This window comes from Rousettus aegyptiacus, unplaced genomic scaffold (assembly GCF_014176215.1).
Source record: "Rousettus aegyptiacus isolate mRouAeg1 unplaced genomic scaffold, mRouAeg1.p scaffold_m13_p_14, whole genome shotgun sequence".
Taxonomy (NCBI): domain Eukaryota; kingdom Metazoa; phylum Chordata; class Mammalia; order Chiroptera; family Pteropodidae; genus Rousettus; species Rousettus aegyptiacus.
In genome coordinates this window covers 24,145,725-24,163,423 of record NW_023416289.1, presented here as the reverse complement: position 1 = coordinate 24,163,423, position 17,699 = coordinate 24,145,725, and the positions used below count along the sequence as shown (strand labels likewise).

Below are 17,699 nucleotides of genomic sequence, written 5' to 3'. Positions count from 1 at the left end.
TGTTATAATTGACAGTTAATAATTTTAGGGAGCCTGGATTTACTCGCCTTTATTTTAACTGATGAAATTCTATTACTGTTTGGGAGACAGTGTAGCTCAGAGCACGGTTCTAAAGCTTAAGTACCTAGAGGGACTAGGGATGTCTTGTAAATGAGCATAGTAGGCCAGGTGTAGACAAAAGGGGGGGAGAGGGCTGCAGTGAAATGAGAAATACATCCTTTGTTGAAAGGGAGCAGCTGCTACTCATCTTTTGTATCACTAGATTTAGTTTTCAAGATTTTTATATGAAAACTTCCAACTTTTATATATTAGCAGCTGTATTAGTTTTCTATTGCTGCAGTAACAAATTACCACAAACTAGTGGCTTAAAACAACACAGATTTGTTAGTGTCAAATGAACTCAGAGTCTGGAGCAGTTTTGCCTAGAAATAAATGATATTTATTTAAGGATCTTGGAGTTTGCAATTTAGAATACAGCTAGGTAAAAACCCAGAAGTGTTCCAAAGAAGAAAGAAAAGTTATAAGTTTTTATAGTAAAATTACATTCTTGAGAATTTTCAGTCCTGCATTCTTACTCCTAGGATGATTGGTTCAGGGCAGTTATTAGTCAGATGTCAGGCACTATGGATGATGGATGTCAGGTGGATGTGTATCTGTCCTTCAGGGAGTAATCAGGTGGTCTGGATACCTGAGTTCTTCAGGGATAATCACAGGGTTATCTGGAGGTTCAGCTGTAAATGTAGGAATTGACACAGGACTGGAAAGTTAAAAAAAGTTTAAGTTCCCATGCTAGTTAAGAACGAGAACAGAGTCTTTCCTCATGCCTCAGCCTTCATGTTAATAATTTTAGCAGCTTGGTTAAAATGACTCCATTTTATGCATTCCTTGTCTTCACTCTTTCCTCATTATTTTATAGTTCTGGAGGTCAGAAGTCTGAAATGAGTCTACTAGGCTAAGATCAAGGTGTCGGCAGGGCTGCATTTCTTCTGGAGGCTCTATGGAAGAATCTGTTTACTTGCCTTTTCCAGCTTCTCAGAGTCAGTAATGGTGAGTTGAGTCTTCTCATATCACTGATTTCTTCAGTAGTCACATCTCCCTGTGCTTTCTTCCTCATCCACTTTTGAGGACCGTCCTGATTATATTGGGTCTATTCAGGAACTCTCCCCATCTGCAAAGTCCCTTTGCTTGTAAGGTAATATATTTACAGATTCCGGGGATTAGGATCTGCACATCTTTGAGCAGGGGGTAAAATGCTGCCCACCACAGGAACTAATTCTGATTTAACAAGTATCGTGAGCCACTCCCCTCCCCGCTACATCTAAGTGGGATAGCATCCATGGCTATTGTTTCTTTTGGCATTGTGTCTAAGAGAGCAGTCTCTGGAGTCCGACTGCTATGGTTATTGTGGGCACAGCTATTTACTAGCCTAAGCTTTGGTATTCACTTAAGTAGGATAAGACTAATAATGCTGCCCGCCTTATAGGATTGTTATGAAAATAAACATATAAAATACTTAGCACAGTGCCTGCCACATAGTAAGTGTTCAATAAATGTTAGCTATTATTCAGTTTTGGAGAACTTATCTAATATAAAGTTAGGTAAATTCTTAATTAGAAAAAATTAGAACATCCCACTGGATTATTCTGAAGCAAGTCCTTTACCTAATTTTACATTAGGCAGTAAATTCCTTTGGCTGTAGCGGTCCTTGGATCTACATTTATTGCTCTATCTATTCCATTAGAATACTAAATATGTCTTTGGACCATCAAGCACATTATAGATAAAAGCTCCATGTAATCTCATTTTCTAAAGCAGGAGCCTCGGTCTGGGAGGGCCTTGGAGTGCAGCCTCAAGTAATTCTGCTATAGATGACGATTAGCATCTTGTTCAGGCTCCAGTTGTACATCCCCGCCAAGTACCAGGGAGGGCTATGAGCCCATGAGACTCAACCCAGGAACATGCAGGCCCTCTGCGCAGACAGACCTAACGCAGGCATTCAGGAACCAAGCAGAAGTGCCTGCCACATGTGCACACACAGGAATAGATGCTCTATCCCATGACTATAATCTACAGGGAAATTAGTATTGTTAAGCCACTGCAGACTCAGTGCCTCACTCTGAGATAACTGGAATGTCTCTGCTATTGCTAATTAAATCTAAAAACATATTTTTCATGTAAGATACCTATAATCTGTAGAAAATACCATTACATTATAAAATATACTTTAACTCTTTTTTCCTGATTGTATTTATAAATCTGTATATTAAGGTTCTTTTTGATATTCATCAAAAGTAACTAATGTACCAGTTTTTAAATATCTTTATTCACATATTGGTATATCGGTCAGTTTGAATGCCATACATATGATAAAATAGATTATGAAAAATATCACATTTACAACAAAACCATTATTTTATATAACTGAATCATTTGATATGCTGCAATAACTCAGTGGATCTAACTCTACCCTCTGAATGGACCAACTTCATGATTCTCCTATAAAGTTGAGTAAGGTGTAGTTTCTTGGTGCTTTTTTCTGTGATCCAAGGCTCCAGGATCAAGGAGAGACAGGAATGCGAAAAAGGATATCTTGTCACATCCTAAAGGCCCACAACTGCTATGCTTTGCAAGATACGGGGGAGAGGGAGCACATAGTGAATTATTCCCCACAATTATATTGAACATTTCTAAATTGTCAGTAGTAAGGGTTACTTTCTAAAATACAAGTTTTTAGACAGAAGTTATCCAGCAAGCCATTAACAGAAATGGGTATGCAACATAGTCAAGGAGATGCTATGCTTCCAAAACCACATATATCTTATTTATCTTTAATTTTAAAATAATTCATTCCCTTGCTTGGTATGCAAGTGAGCAATGGAGAAAGTGGTGCATCTGCAATACCTGGAATTAAGAAAAAAAAAAAAAAAGGGAAAAAAATGAAAATAATCACAGGGCAAAGATTTGAATGAATTTTAAAATGGGCAAGATCAGAGTGTGGATCATGGGCCCCATTAAGTACAGAAGCAGAATATGCAGTATAGGGCAGGATGGGATAGCAGGCTAGCCATGAGAAAGCTCAGAGGTAATCAGTCAGCGAGAGAGGATTGAATGTAGTATGTTGTTAATTCTTTTGGCTTGTAAAATAAATTGACTACTTACCAGCTGGTGCTAAGGATTTTAATGCTTCCAGAAGATGCGGGCTGGAGAACTTTACTAGGCACCGGAGGGGTTCTTCTCTTTCAGCCAAGATGCCCTTATTTAAGTCACTTTTGAATTTTGTTTCAAGCTGTCAACAAAAATATTTATAAATGACTTAAATATATTGGTTGGAATGGCAAAATATAATGAAATTACACATTTCATTCGTTTTTGTCATCAAGAAAGATAGGGATCAATGGGGGCGGGGACCATTTAATTTGCTAATTGCAAATGTAGAGGGCAACTAGCATATCAGATGATAGCACACACCAAATACCAGGCACGCACTGTGGACCTGACACACAGGAGACCTTGGGTGTCAGTTCCATCCTCAGGTGCTCTTTTTTGCATTCTTAAGGGAAAATTAGCACTATCTTTTGTAATCTGTCATTTCAATAATAATGTCATGTCTTTTGAATCACTACCACGATTTCTTTTTTACTTCTGATTATGGAAGATTTCCAAAACATACATAAGTAAGGAGCACGACTGGTGGCCAGACTTTTTTCATTTATTACCCTACCTCCCGTTCCATATTGCCCATCCCCACTGGATTATTCTAAAGCAAATCCAGGATACCAGAGTGTTCTATCTGTAAATATTTAAGTAGATATCTAAAAGAGACCTAAAAAGTACTCCTTTCACCCACATAACATTACCACACATAAAAAATTAATAATGATTTCTTAATATCATGCGACTTCAGTAGGTGCTTGGCTCTTAGATTTTAATTTCTTATTTTTATTTAAAGTGATCCTTCACATTTAGAGGTTGTATGCTGAAGTATGTACAGGGTGAGTGATGTCTGCAACTAACTCAGATAATTCAGAATAAAGAAAGAAAAAGAAAAATAGCAAATGTGGTAAAATGTTAATAATTGGGGAACTGAAGCAAAGGGGAAATGAATATTCACTGTAATATTCTTGTTAGTTTTCTGAAGGTCTGACATTTTTTTTCAAAATAGAAAAGGTAGGGAAAAATTAGCAGGTATGAATTCATGTATACCTTGACTTAAAGAATAGAGCCATTTCAAGATGTGTGTAAAGGGAAGTTTTGTTGATAAAAACTTATGTATTCTCCATCAGGGGTTATCTAAGTGTACGGAATCAGCTAGAGCAGGGGTTCCCAACCCCCAGGGCAGCAGACAGGTGTCAGTCTGTGGCCTGTTAGGAACCAGGCCGCATAGCAGAAGGTAAGCAGCAAGGGAGCAAACAAAGCTTCACCTGTATTTGCAGCCGCTCCCCAACACTAGCATCATTGCCTCAGCTCCACCTCAGATCATCAGGCCTTATATTCTCATAGGAGCACTGGTCCCTGGTGCTAAAAAGGCTAGGGACTGCTGAGCTAGAGGGTTTCTAAAACCACATGGCTGGGTCCTACCTCCAGAATTCCTGATTAAGTAGGGCCAGGGCAGAGCCAAGAATCTGCATTTCTTAACCCATCCCAGATGATGCTGATACTGCTGGTCCAGGGGCCACCCTTTGAGAACCACTGTCTCACAGTATGAACTGTTTAAAGGAACTGCATTAGAACCTGCCATTCAGGAAATTAAACTTGAAAGGTATCTGTCAGCTTTTCCCACAAAAAAACATCAAGCCAAATAGATGTTGGGCCTGAGTGAGCCAATAGATGGCGGATTTAAAGTGTGGCCTGTAGCTGTAGAGAGTATTAAGCAGAAAGATTTTATTGGAAGGTTTAGAGGAAGGGAGGGTGTTGTGAATATCAGCATGAGTATTAGGTTAGGAGGTCATGATATGAACCTCGAATTCTTCTCATGGTGGCAATGGGCTTGCCCTCCACTCTGGCCTTCCTGGTGGGCAGTGGCACACTTCTGTAATGAGCTAGGTTTACAGTTCTGACTAGGCTACTGGTTTTTCTCCATGTGATGCAACTAGGCTATGTAATGATTTATTTATTCACTCTTATTCAACAAGTATTTATGAGCACCGACTACACTGCAAGTATTGTTCTAGGTGTAGATGGGCTAGAAAGGTATAGCCTACAATTTTTTTCCCCTCAAAAATACAGATCACAGCCAGTTATACATAACTGAATTAATATGAAAGATGAAATAAAAAAGCAAATTCAGAATTTCCAAAGGTCTTCTTTATTAATAGAGGAACTTACTAATTATGACAAAGAAGTCTATTTTAACTCATGTATTATACAAAATTAAAGTGACAAGTGAATAAAAAACAGTTTCTTAGAACCGGTGTCCACTTTAAAAAAAAAAAAATCATTGAAAACTGTAGTTAGTTTACAGGAACATCCTACCTTGTATTGTGCAAATTCTAGTCTCGGTTGAACATAGTCTCCGAAAATTTCTCGAGTCACTCTTTGGACTCTGTCTTTTTCTACCCTGTTTTCATGAATGATCCTTGGATCCACTATTGATGAAAGATTTCAAATAAAACAGCTGTTAGGAATATATTTCATCCTTAAAGTATCCTCTTTTCATTCCTAACCTTTCAATTTGCTTGCATAATTTAAAGATAATGTTTACTTTTTCTTCTCTTGATTGTAATAATTTATTGTAGAAAAGTTGGAAAGTACAGGCTGATAAAAAAAAAAAAAAAAAACACCCATAATTCTACCACACAGAAATAAGCACTGTTAACATTTTAATATATGTCTAGCCATTTTTTCCAGTGAATAAAAAGATTATATTTAAACTGGGATTATAAAATATGCAAAATTTTATATTCTTTCTTTACTTAACATGAAATCCACAGCAGTTCCTGTGCTATTAAAAAGTTGTAAAAATGTTTAGTCCATAATGGCTGTAGCATTTCATTTTATTGCCAAATCATTGCTAAGAGATAGGAAAATTTTCATTTTTAAAATGTACTTTCAAATTTCAGTTTTTATCTTAGAACACACATACCATTTATATCCAACCCAAGTCTTCTTTCTTGTAGAGATGCAGTAGAGTTGTGAGTTTCAAAGGTCTAGGAAAGAAAAAGTGAATGTTTTCCTAATTTTAACACCTTGAAGTACAGTTACTAATTGGTTTTCGTACATAAAAGTATGTCAAATTTTATCTCCCCCCCCCCCCCCGCCACACAACAAAAAGAGGTTTGCGGCTTTATCTAGGCTGAGTCGAGCATTTCTAGAGCACGATATTCAGAGACTGTCGGGGCCAGCAACATGGCTGTTTTATGTGAGGAGCTCTACGTTGTTATAAAAATGGATCTGGAAGTATAGGTGGTGAGTGCAAAAGCTAGAGAAATCAAAAGCACTGTTTGCAATGTGATGTTTCATCTTTATAGCTATGTCTTTATAACCCTAAAATACTCACTGAGATTCTGTTTTGAAAAATAACTTTCCTACTCAAAGTCTGAACTTCTCAAGCCCATTCTCTCACCTTCCTCCACTGAAGCCCGTTTTTTTTATAATTATTTGACAATGTGAATTTTCCTAGGAATCCAACTATTATACCAGAACAGTTGATATCAATTTTATGGAAGGATGGTGGGTAAGGGGTGGGGGATGCTATGGCAGAAAATCATTATCTAACTTCTTAATGTTAGATTTTTTTTTTCCTTAAAGACAGGCTTGCAGAGAACCATAGCTTCTTTCTACTTAGAACAAATGAAAATACGTAAGTATAATATATCTAAGGGCTCAAAGATATTCACAGAGCATTAACAGTCCACCTACAGGAATCTGAACATATGAGCACACAGATGCCATGCAGAGGAAAAAATAACCCTGATCCTGTGAGTAAGGCTAGATCTGTTCTTATCATTAAAGGGAAACAATGCATTTAAATAATTTTAACGAATAAGTTGTGGGACTTAATAAACCAATGCTTTTTCCTTTACTTCTCACCCTTTATCATCTGTCCGACTGATGGTACAAAAAATTAATTCTACTTCTCTCTTGCATAACAGAATAATTAGATGTGAAAAACAGTGCTGTTATTCTAAAGAAACATTCTAATTGGAATAGGTCATCTGGAAACTAGGATATATCACATAGACTCCATTGACTAATGAAGTATATAAAACACAATATAATTATAAAAAGGTGATAGTGAGGAATTATTTTGTTTCCTTTCACATTAACTGAAAGCTTTATCTACTTCAGTAATACCTGAAGTGATCTTTTTTTGTCGGAGGTGGACTTTCCCAATTGCTCAGTGGCTTTTAGCTTATGTGTGAAAGAGAAAATGGGGGACTTAACTTTAAAGAGTCACTGATTGGCTTACCTGATTATACTGTTTAAAAACAATAGTCTTAAGAGAGTCCAGATATCGGCTTCTGAGGTCCATTTTCATAATCTGATGGTGTTTGCTAGCAACTGTCAGTGCCTTGGAATGAAAATTAGCAAGACTGTTAGGATTACTATGTTTATCTCTGTATTTTTAGTATTTGTCACAGTAAAATGTAAGAGCTGCAATAAGTGAACAGTTTCCACTTAAGAGTGAAAAGAAATTCAGAAAAATGTAATCCCATGACCTGTTACTCATCTTAAAAAAACAACAACAACAAAAAAAAATGGCTAATGGCATTAAAATTCTCATAAATGCAAAGTATTTTGTACTATTTTTAGAACTGTGATCCTGTTTAAAGTTAGGAATTATAATAAATTAAGTTCAGACTTAGGAAAACACAATGAATACTCAACTGTTGCCATTTTAGAATACCAGTTATCTAATACTATAATATTGCCACACAAAAATGCAAATATGTATGCTTTCGGACAAATACTGATGGAAAAAAAAGTGCATATTAAGTGTAATTTATAAAAGCTTCCCATTATCTGGGGAAACCAGTTATAAGACTGAAACAGAATTAATACAATATTTACCTGTAACTAGAGGGTAGAGATAAGTTTGCCTGAAGACACAAAATGGAAATGAACATTAACTTTTGCTGTGGCAGGGTGGACTCATCTGGCTGTAAGTGGATGACCGTTATATAGAGAAGTGATCCCAAATGAAAAGAAGCAGAGTTAAGTGTTGAAGGGAAGTAGAAGCCAGCTGCAGTAGAAATCTTTCTGTCATTTCTGTGAACAGCCAAGAAATTTAAATGATAAGCAAGTCCACCTGCTGGGATCTTACAGCTTTTGAATGCACAACCCTGCAGTGCATGCTCCACTTAGTACTAGAGATGACAGCCAGGAAGGTGGAGCTGTTCACCTACAACCAGCTGAAGTGGTAGCTCTGGCACCAACTGAGGTGTCATTGCAGTTGTGAATATTAATAGACAGTGAAAGCAGCAGTAGTCACCAGGCAAATTTGGGGGTGGCTTGTTCTGGGGAAAGATGCTGGGAAGTCACAACCATAAAGAGAGGCAGGCTCTGAATAGAGGCTTCTTCGTGTGTTAAAGCAATCTTCTGGAGTACAGAATGTGGGGAGAATGGTTACAAATGAAAATCAAGTTCACTAATAAGCAAATTATGCAGTCATGAAAAAGTAGTGAGTAATAACATATGTAATCACATGGCAATGTTATTTTAAAAAGCCAGAATCTATGAACTACCCTAGTTTTTGTAATAAAACATCTTCTGAAAAGAAAAAATATAACTGTTAACAATAGTTATTTTGAGTGAATGAGATTGGAAAAAAGTGTCGGAAGTTTTAAAAGACTATTTATCTTTAGACTTCTGTGTTGGTTGAATTTTCAAATTAAACATGCATTATCTCTAGATTGAAAGACAACGAAAAGCTCCCAACCAACACTTATGCCACTTCTCCATTTGGAGAAGAACAATACTTTCTGCTCCTATTTTAGGAAATCAAGAATTACATGTTGCATTGTATATACAGTACGTATTGAACAGCTTAAATATACATAAACCTCTGAGATGATAATAATTATAGCTATAGTAATTGGTTCCATACCTGACCTAGAAGAGGTATATTGCTCTTCAGCTGAGAGGAAGAAATGAAGGCATATGGAGTCTGGGAATAATACACCACGTAAACAGGTTTGTATTGGTTTGGCTTTTTATACTGTGTTCCCCAGGCAATTCGAATCCATACTGCAGTCTCCTCGGCATCCCTGAAGGTGACCGTCACCTTATTAAAAAAAAATATTTAAGTTTCCTAATTAAAATCTCATGGCACCAACAATACATGTTTTTTAGGGGTGAAGGATGTCACTGTTATCTTGCACACGGTCTTGTCTTTAAATCTCCAACTTTTCATTATAGTGTTTTGGGAATCTTCACGAAAATATTTTGTGGTTGCAAAGACACATATGTGCCTTGCAGAGTCTTTCAGAAGAAAAAAAAAAATTTAAACCTCCAATCAGTGTTGTACATCAAAATTTTTCAATAATTTCTTGGCCTTAGCCTGAAAAACTGTGTTCCTCCACCTGGAAGAGTTTATGAAGGCAGCCTTACAAATGAAAAACCAAGCATGTAGGCCCTATGAGGATGTAGGGGATGGATTCAGAGCACACAGAGAAGGGTCATTATAAAAAAGGTGACGAGAGAGTATGTTCAGTGACAAGTGGATAAGTACACAGTCTGACAGAAGTTACAGACAAGGAAACACCACTAGAGAGGATAGCCATAGTATGGTGAATGTGACAGATTTTTTGGCGTGTCTTTATATGTAAGGAGAACTCAGGAAGACTAAGGCTGTGAAAACGATCGTCTCAACCTATGACAAGCACTAAGGGGGTGCTCTGGAAATGGAATGGCGGTAAAAGATTCTGTGGGTGCTCTTGAGCAGCACGGACCAATACTGTAGCCGCTAGGTGCCCATGGCTATTTAAAATAACAGTGAAATAAGATGAACATTTTAGTTCCTCAGTCACACTAGCCACATGTCAAATGCTCAATAGCCACATGTGACTATTGGCTAGTGTACAGGACAGTGCCGATATAGAACACTTCCATCACTGCAGAGAGTTCTATTGGAGGGTGCTGCTCTTGAGAAAGCAGCATTTGTCTCTGAACTGAGAGGTGAGGGGAAAGGAAAGTTTTCTTAATAAGAGTTTGCCTTTGGTATGGATTATAATAGTGTGGAATATTACTAATTGAAATTCTTACAAACAAAAATACAACCAAGGTAATAGCAAGTTTTAAGTGTATAGATACCATGAAAGTGAATTTCATGAAAATTCAGAAAAGCTTTATTCTTACATTTTTCAATGCTCGCTGAAGAATTTTCTTAAATGAACTTTTGAATTGTTCCATATCGGAAAGGTCAACGTCTTCACCTGTCAAAGTGAAAAGAAAAATCAAGAATATTTAAAGGAGCTACAATGTCTTCAATAAATGCATTTGCAACAGAGACTCATGATCATGGACAATAGACTAGTGGTTACCAGAGGGGAGAGGGGAGAGAAGGGGGAGGTAGTCGGGGAAAAAAAATTAAAATCATTTCTTCAATTAAAAAAAATACATTTGCAAAAACCCTGAAGGTGAGCATTTTGTGTAACCTCAAAGAGTGATGATGATCAAATCACACAAATGCTGCTGGTACCTCTGACACGGCACCACCAAGTATATTTCTCATTTTCCCATAAATGAGTAATAATCACCTCACTTTGAAAGACAAGAGATTTAAGAGGAACATAATGCTGTTCATTTTTAAATTGCCAAGATATCAAATACAAATGTTCAGTTTATAAGGACAAACGTTACCTGGTTGTTTAGCCATCTGAAAAACATCCCATACTTTCTGGTGTCGATGAAATTGGGTATCTGAGAGAGGGAAGAAGAGCTTATTACTATTATATCATAGAACTTTTAAGTAATGTGCTTATAAAGATACATTTTCAATAAAATGAAAGTAGAGAAAACGACAAGTCATAAAGAACTACTTGTTTTATTTGTCTGGAGTAAATTTAATCCATATAAAATTTATATTTTGAATAAAAATGTACAACCTAAGCACTGGCCGTTCCTTCGTCTGGAGCATTCTTCTCTTAGCTCGTTACACAACTCATTCCTGTACCTCATTCTAGTCTCTACTAAAATGTTACCTATGTAGTGGCCTACCTGGATCACCCTGCCCTGCTTTAATTTACTACATAGCATTTATCACTTTCTGACATCACATCATATATTTAGATGGTCATTTGTAAACTGCTTGTCTCCCTAACTAGAATCCCATGGAATACAGGACTTTGCCTTGTTCATTGTTGTTCTAGTGTCTAGGCACTGGCTGGCATTAAACAAGGATTCAGTATGTATTTAATGATTGAATGTGTGATATAGAAGACACCCATCAGGAATTACAAATTTAAGAGTAACTTGGAGTAAAAATGGACCTAGGAAGTTATTGAATTCAGTCCCACCACATTAGCACCCTGGTTTTACTCTGTCCCTGTGCTGACCTCTGTCTGCACTGACCTCTGTCTCTATCTTTGTACCTAGTACCAAGGTGTTCTGTAGCCCATAAAGATGGGCTCTTGGCCCCAACACTCAAGGGTACCAATTTGCCATGCTTTTTGTAATTATTACTCTTGTCCTTCCTACAGTTTAGTGTCTTTTTTCCTCTTTATTCGGTGGCTTGGTGTCTCTGTCTCCCTCTCTTACCCCATATATGGCAATGGCCTGACAATTCTTGATTACTGAGTTTTGCATAAAACAGGTGCAAGCAAGCATAACTGGATGCCTGCCCAAGAGAGAGCATCCAAAGGGTTCTGTTCTTTTCTGTTATTTTCTTCCTTGGTTCTGTGTTTGAGTTAAGATGGCCTGCTAAACTCTGAATACGGTTGTTATATAATATGGAAATTAAAATTTTTTATTGTAAATGATTCCATTAAACATCGGGTAAAAGTTCACAATAAACAGCAAGACAAATGAAGACATTTCCTCAAACAGAACACCTCTTAGCCTAATCCATGATCTTTGTGACAAACTTGGTCTCCTCTATTGTTCCCTATCTCAGCAAGGGCCTCCACTTTCCTTCTAGTTGCACATACAGACCCTAGAGCCATGTGTGCTCCTCCCACTCAGTCCCCTAGATCACACCACATGCCAAGCACAGTCAGTTTTAATCCTTACATCCCTTAAAAGCTACACCATAAGAACAAATTCTCAGAAATATATTTTCAATTGTTAATGATAATACAAAGCCTAACTGAAGATTATCGTGTGCTTATTATATGCCACTTACTGTGCTATGAGCCTTTCAAGCAGGATCTCATTTAACCCACACAATGATCCTGTGCTATTATTATATTATTATAACATAATATGTTATTATAATAGATGCTATTATTATCTCCATTTTACTTAGAAGTCTGAGGCCTAGAAAGGCAATATGACTTGGCGAAAGACACAAGACTGGTAAGTGACAGAGCTGAGATTTTAAACGAGGTTCACCCAACTCCAGAATCAGAACCCTTACATATAAAACTGCCTCTCTGATAAAACTGGATTGGTTAAATGTAAATACAAATCACCAAAACTTACAAATCATGTCTAAAAGGGCTGCGTCATTGAGACTTATACGGTTCTCCTGAAAGAGAGGATAAAATGTTCAGTAAACATGGCAATAGGTTTGATCCTCCTCCACTTATAGCACATTTTCATATTGCTTAGAACGGACGAAGAGCACCCTCTCAATACTTTACTGGCAACATGTTTCCAAGCTATGCTCTCCTAGTAAGTAACAAATACACCTTCTGATTCATGAGTCAGTACAAGCATTAACAACTGTGTTCTCCTTTAATCTACTCATTTATCACATTTAACTTTTTGTTTTGTTTCTTTTCCTCTACAACAGGGTTTCTTAACTGGGCACCATTGACATTTTAAGTCAGATAATTCTGTGTTGGGAAGAACTGTCCTAGGACATTAAGGGGCGTTCCTGGCCTCTATCCACTGGAAGCCAGTAGCACCCTACTCCCACATCTGTGACAACAAAAATGTCTCCAGACATGGTGTCCTCTGGAAAACAAGATCATCTCAGCTGAGAACCGCTGCTCTATACATACACGTTTATATGTATGCATATCATAGTTTCTTTTGATGTGCACGCAGAGATCTAGTTTATTATTTTTAATGGCTGAAAAATATTTTGTAATGGGGCTGTATTATTATTTAGCTAATCTCCTATGTATAGTTTTCTAATTTTTTTTTGTTTTTTAAACAATACTTAGTTAACCTCTTTATATATATATAATGGCTACATATATGAATATTTATATATAATATAAACATATATATTTTAAATGATTTTCATATAAATTTCTAGAAGCAGAAATGCTGGATCATAAAGTATATTTACTTAAAAGTGACTAAGGGAAGGATATACTGGAATATGGGAATTTTTTGCACTTTACTTGCAACTTCTCTGAAAGCCTGAAATCATTTTAAAACAAAAAGCAAATAAGTAAATACATATGAGTGTCTCTTTCCACATAACTTGACCAATGCATTTGAGTATTATCTTTTCATCTTTAACGATCTGATAGGTAAAAAAAGAATACTGTTCATTACTTAAACTTGTATTGATTGTGTTTTTTTTCTTCCATGGCATTCACTTGTTTTTCCCAGTTATTTGTAAGCTGTTTTGTAAGGTAAAAAAGCTGATTAAAAATCAGTATAGTAGTACTTAGCCCTCATCACTTTAGTAGTATTTAGCTCTCATCACTTTACAGTTTAGCAGGTGCCTTAAATCTCTTTTGGACTAAGGAGAGGAAAGAAAGAAAAAAACAAAGTGGGTAGCATGATGTTCAAGGTTAATCATTTTGAACATTGTTACCTCACAAAGCAGAACCAAGTCCTGAGCAAGACATTCCTTTCTGCTCCTGAAGTTTACAGTTTGCAGTTGATTTTCAGACAAAAAATCCCAGGCTTTTAGGATTGTCATCATTTCAGTCATTGGGATTTTCAAGAGTGTCCTCTTGATAAACTCGGCAACAGTTTCATCCATCCTTTTGGCACTTCAATAAAAACAAAACAGCACAACAAAGTATTGACCGAACATGAAAGTTTAACTTAACAGTGAATTTTTTTCAGCATATTTTTAGCCGAGATTTTGACTTGTAGGTCAGATACTCAAATGTTTATTTTATCTTTTCTCAGGCAATTTGCAGAGTGTTTCAACAGGAAGATTTAATTATTTTCTCCGTAAGCAGTATATTTAAATGTTTTAGTGTTTAAAAATAAGTGCTCTCTCTTTTCTTGAATAGAGTATTTTGATCTTTGATGGTAATGACATGTAAATCATTCATTCATTACTGATTCATGTAACAAACTACTGAATACCTGCCTGTGCCAAATACTTTTCTAGGCACTGCCGTTTTTAACCAAAAAGACACAAATCCCTGCCAGTAATGGAGAGTCCATTCTAGCTGGGAGAGAGAGGCAACAGGAAAATCATAAAATGTGTTCAAAGTGATAAGTGCTGAAGAGAAAATGGAGTGTGTTAGGAAATTAGTGCTAGTGAAAATGGAGCAGGCTGGGAGTGAGGTGGAGATGGTAAGGGGCGGAGAGAGGAGGCCTCAGAAAGGTGACATTTGAGCCAGTCCTTGAGAGAGTGTGCCATGTGGCTAGCTGGTGGAAGAGCTTTCCAGGTGCAAAAGCTTTGTGGCCTTCAAGCAACAGGAAGAAAAAGGCCTCTAGGGAGGTCAAAAAGAGGAGCACAGAGGAGGTGGTGAAGCCAGAGATCATGAAGGGTCATGAGGGCCACTGCAGGCATCACAGCTTTTATTCTGACAGAAACTGGCTGCTGGAAAGTCTTGAGAAGAGGCAGGCTCTCACCTATTTTCTACTAGGATCAATCTGGCTATTGTACTGAGGACATAGTCTAAAAGGAAGAGAGGAAGTGAGAGGCTAGGTAGGTGGCTACAGTAATAACGTAGGTAAGAGATAACAGTGGACCAAAGTGGAGGTGGTGGGAAGAGGTCAGATTCTGGATATACTTTTCGGAGAGAGTCCACAGGATTTCCTGATGGATTAGATGCAGGGTGTGAAAGATGATGCCAAGGTTTTTACTAGGTAACTGAAAGAATGGAGCTGCTACTACCTAAGCTGGGGAAGACTGGGAGGATGTGGGGAGGCAGTACAAGGCTCAAGAATTCCATTTTGAACCTATAAATTTTAAGGCTGTTAGACGCCAAGTGGAGATATTGAACCAATTTATGAGCTTACTGGATTTATGAGCTTACTAGAAACACAAAGGCCTAAAGGTAGAGAGGATTGCAGTCTCTTTCTTTAATGTGTTGCCATTTAACATAGACCTATTACCTCACTTTTCCTGTCCCAGACCTGATGGTGAAATTCTTCCACTGTCCTAAAGGTTTTGAGCCCTAAATCTGGTGTGATCTTCCAAAGCATAACTTAGTGGGGGGTTCTGAGCCCTTCTATTACTTCCTTCAGGGCAGAAGCTGTGGGCCAAGAGTGACAGCTGTTCTCAACCCCGTTACCTCAAAAGGGGACACTGATGGGTCTATCTCTCTCTGTCTCTCTCTCCCTCTCTCTCTCAAAATATAGAACATTTAAAAAAAAGCATTATTTCTAAATGAAGATTAAATAACATAATGCCGACTTTAAATACCCTTAATAGCCTCTTCTAGGAAGGAGCATACAGACCTTGATGTCCACATTTAAGACAAGAGGCAGTAGTCAATCTTATCTGCTGTCACCACAACTACAAGATTTCCAAAGACAAACAGATGAGTATCCCCTTACAAGAATCCTGGCTTTATTTATTTCTACTGTTTAAGTGTTTGTTGAACACTGCAAATAATTTATTACCACTGAACACATATTAAAAAATATAGTGGACTTTATTTTAAAAAGATACTGAAAATAAGTTAAAACGAAAATAAAGAGCAGCTATTAGGAGTTGTTCAGAAAAATAACTGAATTAAGTTCATGAGAACAGACTTAGGATCATGAAAACTGAGCCTGATTTACTTGTCCAGATACAGGACCAACCTGCCTTAACATCAAGACTAAAATCCTATGGTTTACAACGCCCTGTATTGTTTGGTTCTTGCCTCCTTCCCCATCATCTACTACTATCGCCTTGGCTTTCTGAGCTCCAATTATGCTGCCATGTTAGTTCCTCTAATAAAAAACGATTTTTCCAGCTAAGGACCACTGTATCTGCAGTCACCCCTGCCTGCGAGGTTCTTCATACACAGGTAACTTTTGTTGTAATTCAGGTCTCAGTTTAGATGGCTTCTGAGACACTTATTTGGACCACTCCAATTTAAAATTATTTCTCCACTTTCTACTGCTTATTGTTCTTAAAGAACTATCTGAAATTATCTTGCTTATTACTTTATTGCTTTACAATATTTTATCAAGCTCCACTAGGGTAGGAACTATGTTTGTCTTACACATAGCTATCTCCCTAAGTGTAAAACACTTGTGGAATAGAGTATTAGATTCTTTCCCTAAGCAATGTACTGAGGTGATAAACAACCTGGGAAAGATTAGGGTCCAACAGTCAGTGAAATATCAAATCAACTTCTCTCATCTAAAACACTGGAAAGCGGGGTAGGGGAGTTGGGCTTGTTTAAATGCAGATTCCTGGGCCCCATTGTTGGAGTGCCTCCGATGACTCTCAATTCTGGGTAAAGTTTGCAGAAAGCTGTTCTAAAGAATTGTCAGAAAAAGCACAGTCTCACCAATAAAGCTGGAAAACCTTTGAGTGAACTCTTCTAATTCCGTGGTTATCTAATTTATTATTATTTACAAGCATTTAGCAGCTCAGTGCCTGTCATATATATAGTAGGTGCTCAAGATGTTTGTCGAAAGAACGTATGGCCAAAAAAAGAATCCTTTTAATTTCGGATGTTATTGTAGAGCTACAACGCTCAAGACCTGCAATAAGGAATAACACAACACAGAAATGTACGAAAAAGGACTAAAGCCAAGGTTAACTAAAAAAATCAAAACGCCCAACTTTGGGAAAATCAGCAACCTAAAGCTGGAATAGAAGGGTAACCGATCACGTGACAATTTGGGGCGGTGCCAGCACTGACGCACATACTACGTAAGGCTCCACCCCACAGTGGGCGGATATGACGTCCGACTAAGCGTCACTGCCCTCTTTCTCCTCAGCCCCAACCTTATAGTCTTTGTCCCCCACCTCCAACAGAGACCAAGCGCCAATCCCGCACTTTGGGACGTGCGGCAGTCACGAAAATGTCTTCTCACAGGCCCGGGATTTGGCTTCCTCAAGGTTCCCGCCACCCTCCGGGCACCCGATTCCATTCCGCAAAGGAGTCTCTTACCGGCCAACATTGCCAGTCGATCTCATTCCTTAGCAGCTGTTCCCGCCCGCTGCACCTTCAAAGCCGCCAATTACAGTTCCTGCTGCCCTCGAGCCCCGCCCACTGGAACCCAAACTTGGGACCGTACCGCCAGCGCAGGGGGTCGCTTGGAAAGAGCAGCAGAAGTGAAACTCGACAAGCTCTCACGTTACTTTTCTTAGCAGAGAATATTGTTTAAATGCAGCTAATCTCAGCCGCGACATCTGGCTTGTTGGTTCGGCTTGCTGTTTAGGTTCTGTCGTATCCCGGTGGACTCGCTCCCCCACTAAAGCGCTCGAAAATGGGCCCGTCCAAGCCGGG

At 37.9% G+C, this 17,699-nt stretch overlaps 1 protein-coding gene across 2 annotated transcripts; it reads right to left on the bottom strand.

Moving 5' to 3' along the window:
* Window positions 1-2,301: 2,301 nt before the first annotated feature.
* Window positions 2,302-17,516, bottom strand: CENPN (centromere protein N). Of its 2 annotated transcripts, XM_036231506.1 has the most exons (12): window positions 17,361-17,403; window positions 16,752-16,947; window positions 13,874-14,054; window positions 12,580-12,625; window positions 10,801-10,860; window positions 10,297-10,373; window positions 9,047-9,223; window positions 7,409-7,510; window positions 6,083-6,146; window positions 5,473-5,585; window positions 3,160-3,286; window positions 2,302-2,901 (listed from the first exon to the last, which is right to left on the bottom strand). In XM_036231506.1, the coding sequence occupies exons 2-12, from the start codon at window positions 16,823-16,825 to the stop codon at window positions 2,819-2,821; spliced, it is 1,104 nt and encodes a 367-aa protein (XP_036087399.1). In that variant the 5' UTR covers window positions 16,826-16,947; window positions 17,361-17,403; the 3' UTR covers window positions 2,302-2,818. The 2 variants fall into 2 exon arrangements, with proteins under 2 accessions (XP_036087399.1, XP_016021424.1); XM_016165938.2 differs by lacking the exon at window positions 16,752-16,947 and having other exon boundaries at window positions 17,361-17,516.
* Between the last annotated feature and the right edge of the window lie 183 nt (window positions 17,517-17,699).

Bases quoted from the DNA above. Each gene is read 5' to 3' on its own strand.
- CENPN (XM_036231506.1), bottom strand. From the start codon at position 16,825: ATGCTTGTAAATAATAATAAATTAGATAACCACGGAATTAGAAGAGTT. The intron at 14,055-16,751 runs GTGAGACTGTGC...TTTTTATTGAAG, and splicing joins AAGGTTTTCCAGCTTTATTG to TGCCAAAAGGATGGATGAAA. The intron at 9,224-10,296 runs GTAAGAATAAAG...TTTTTTAATAAG, and splicing joins TTCAGCGAGCATTGAAAAAT to GTGACGGTCACCTTCAGGGA.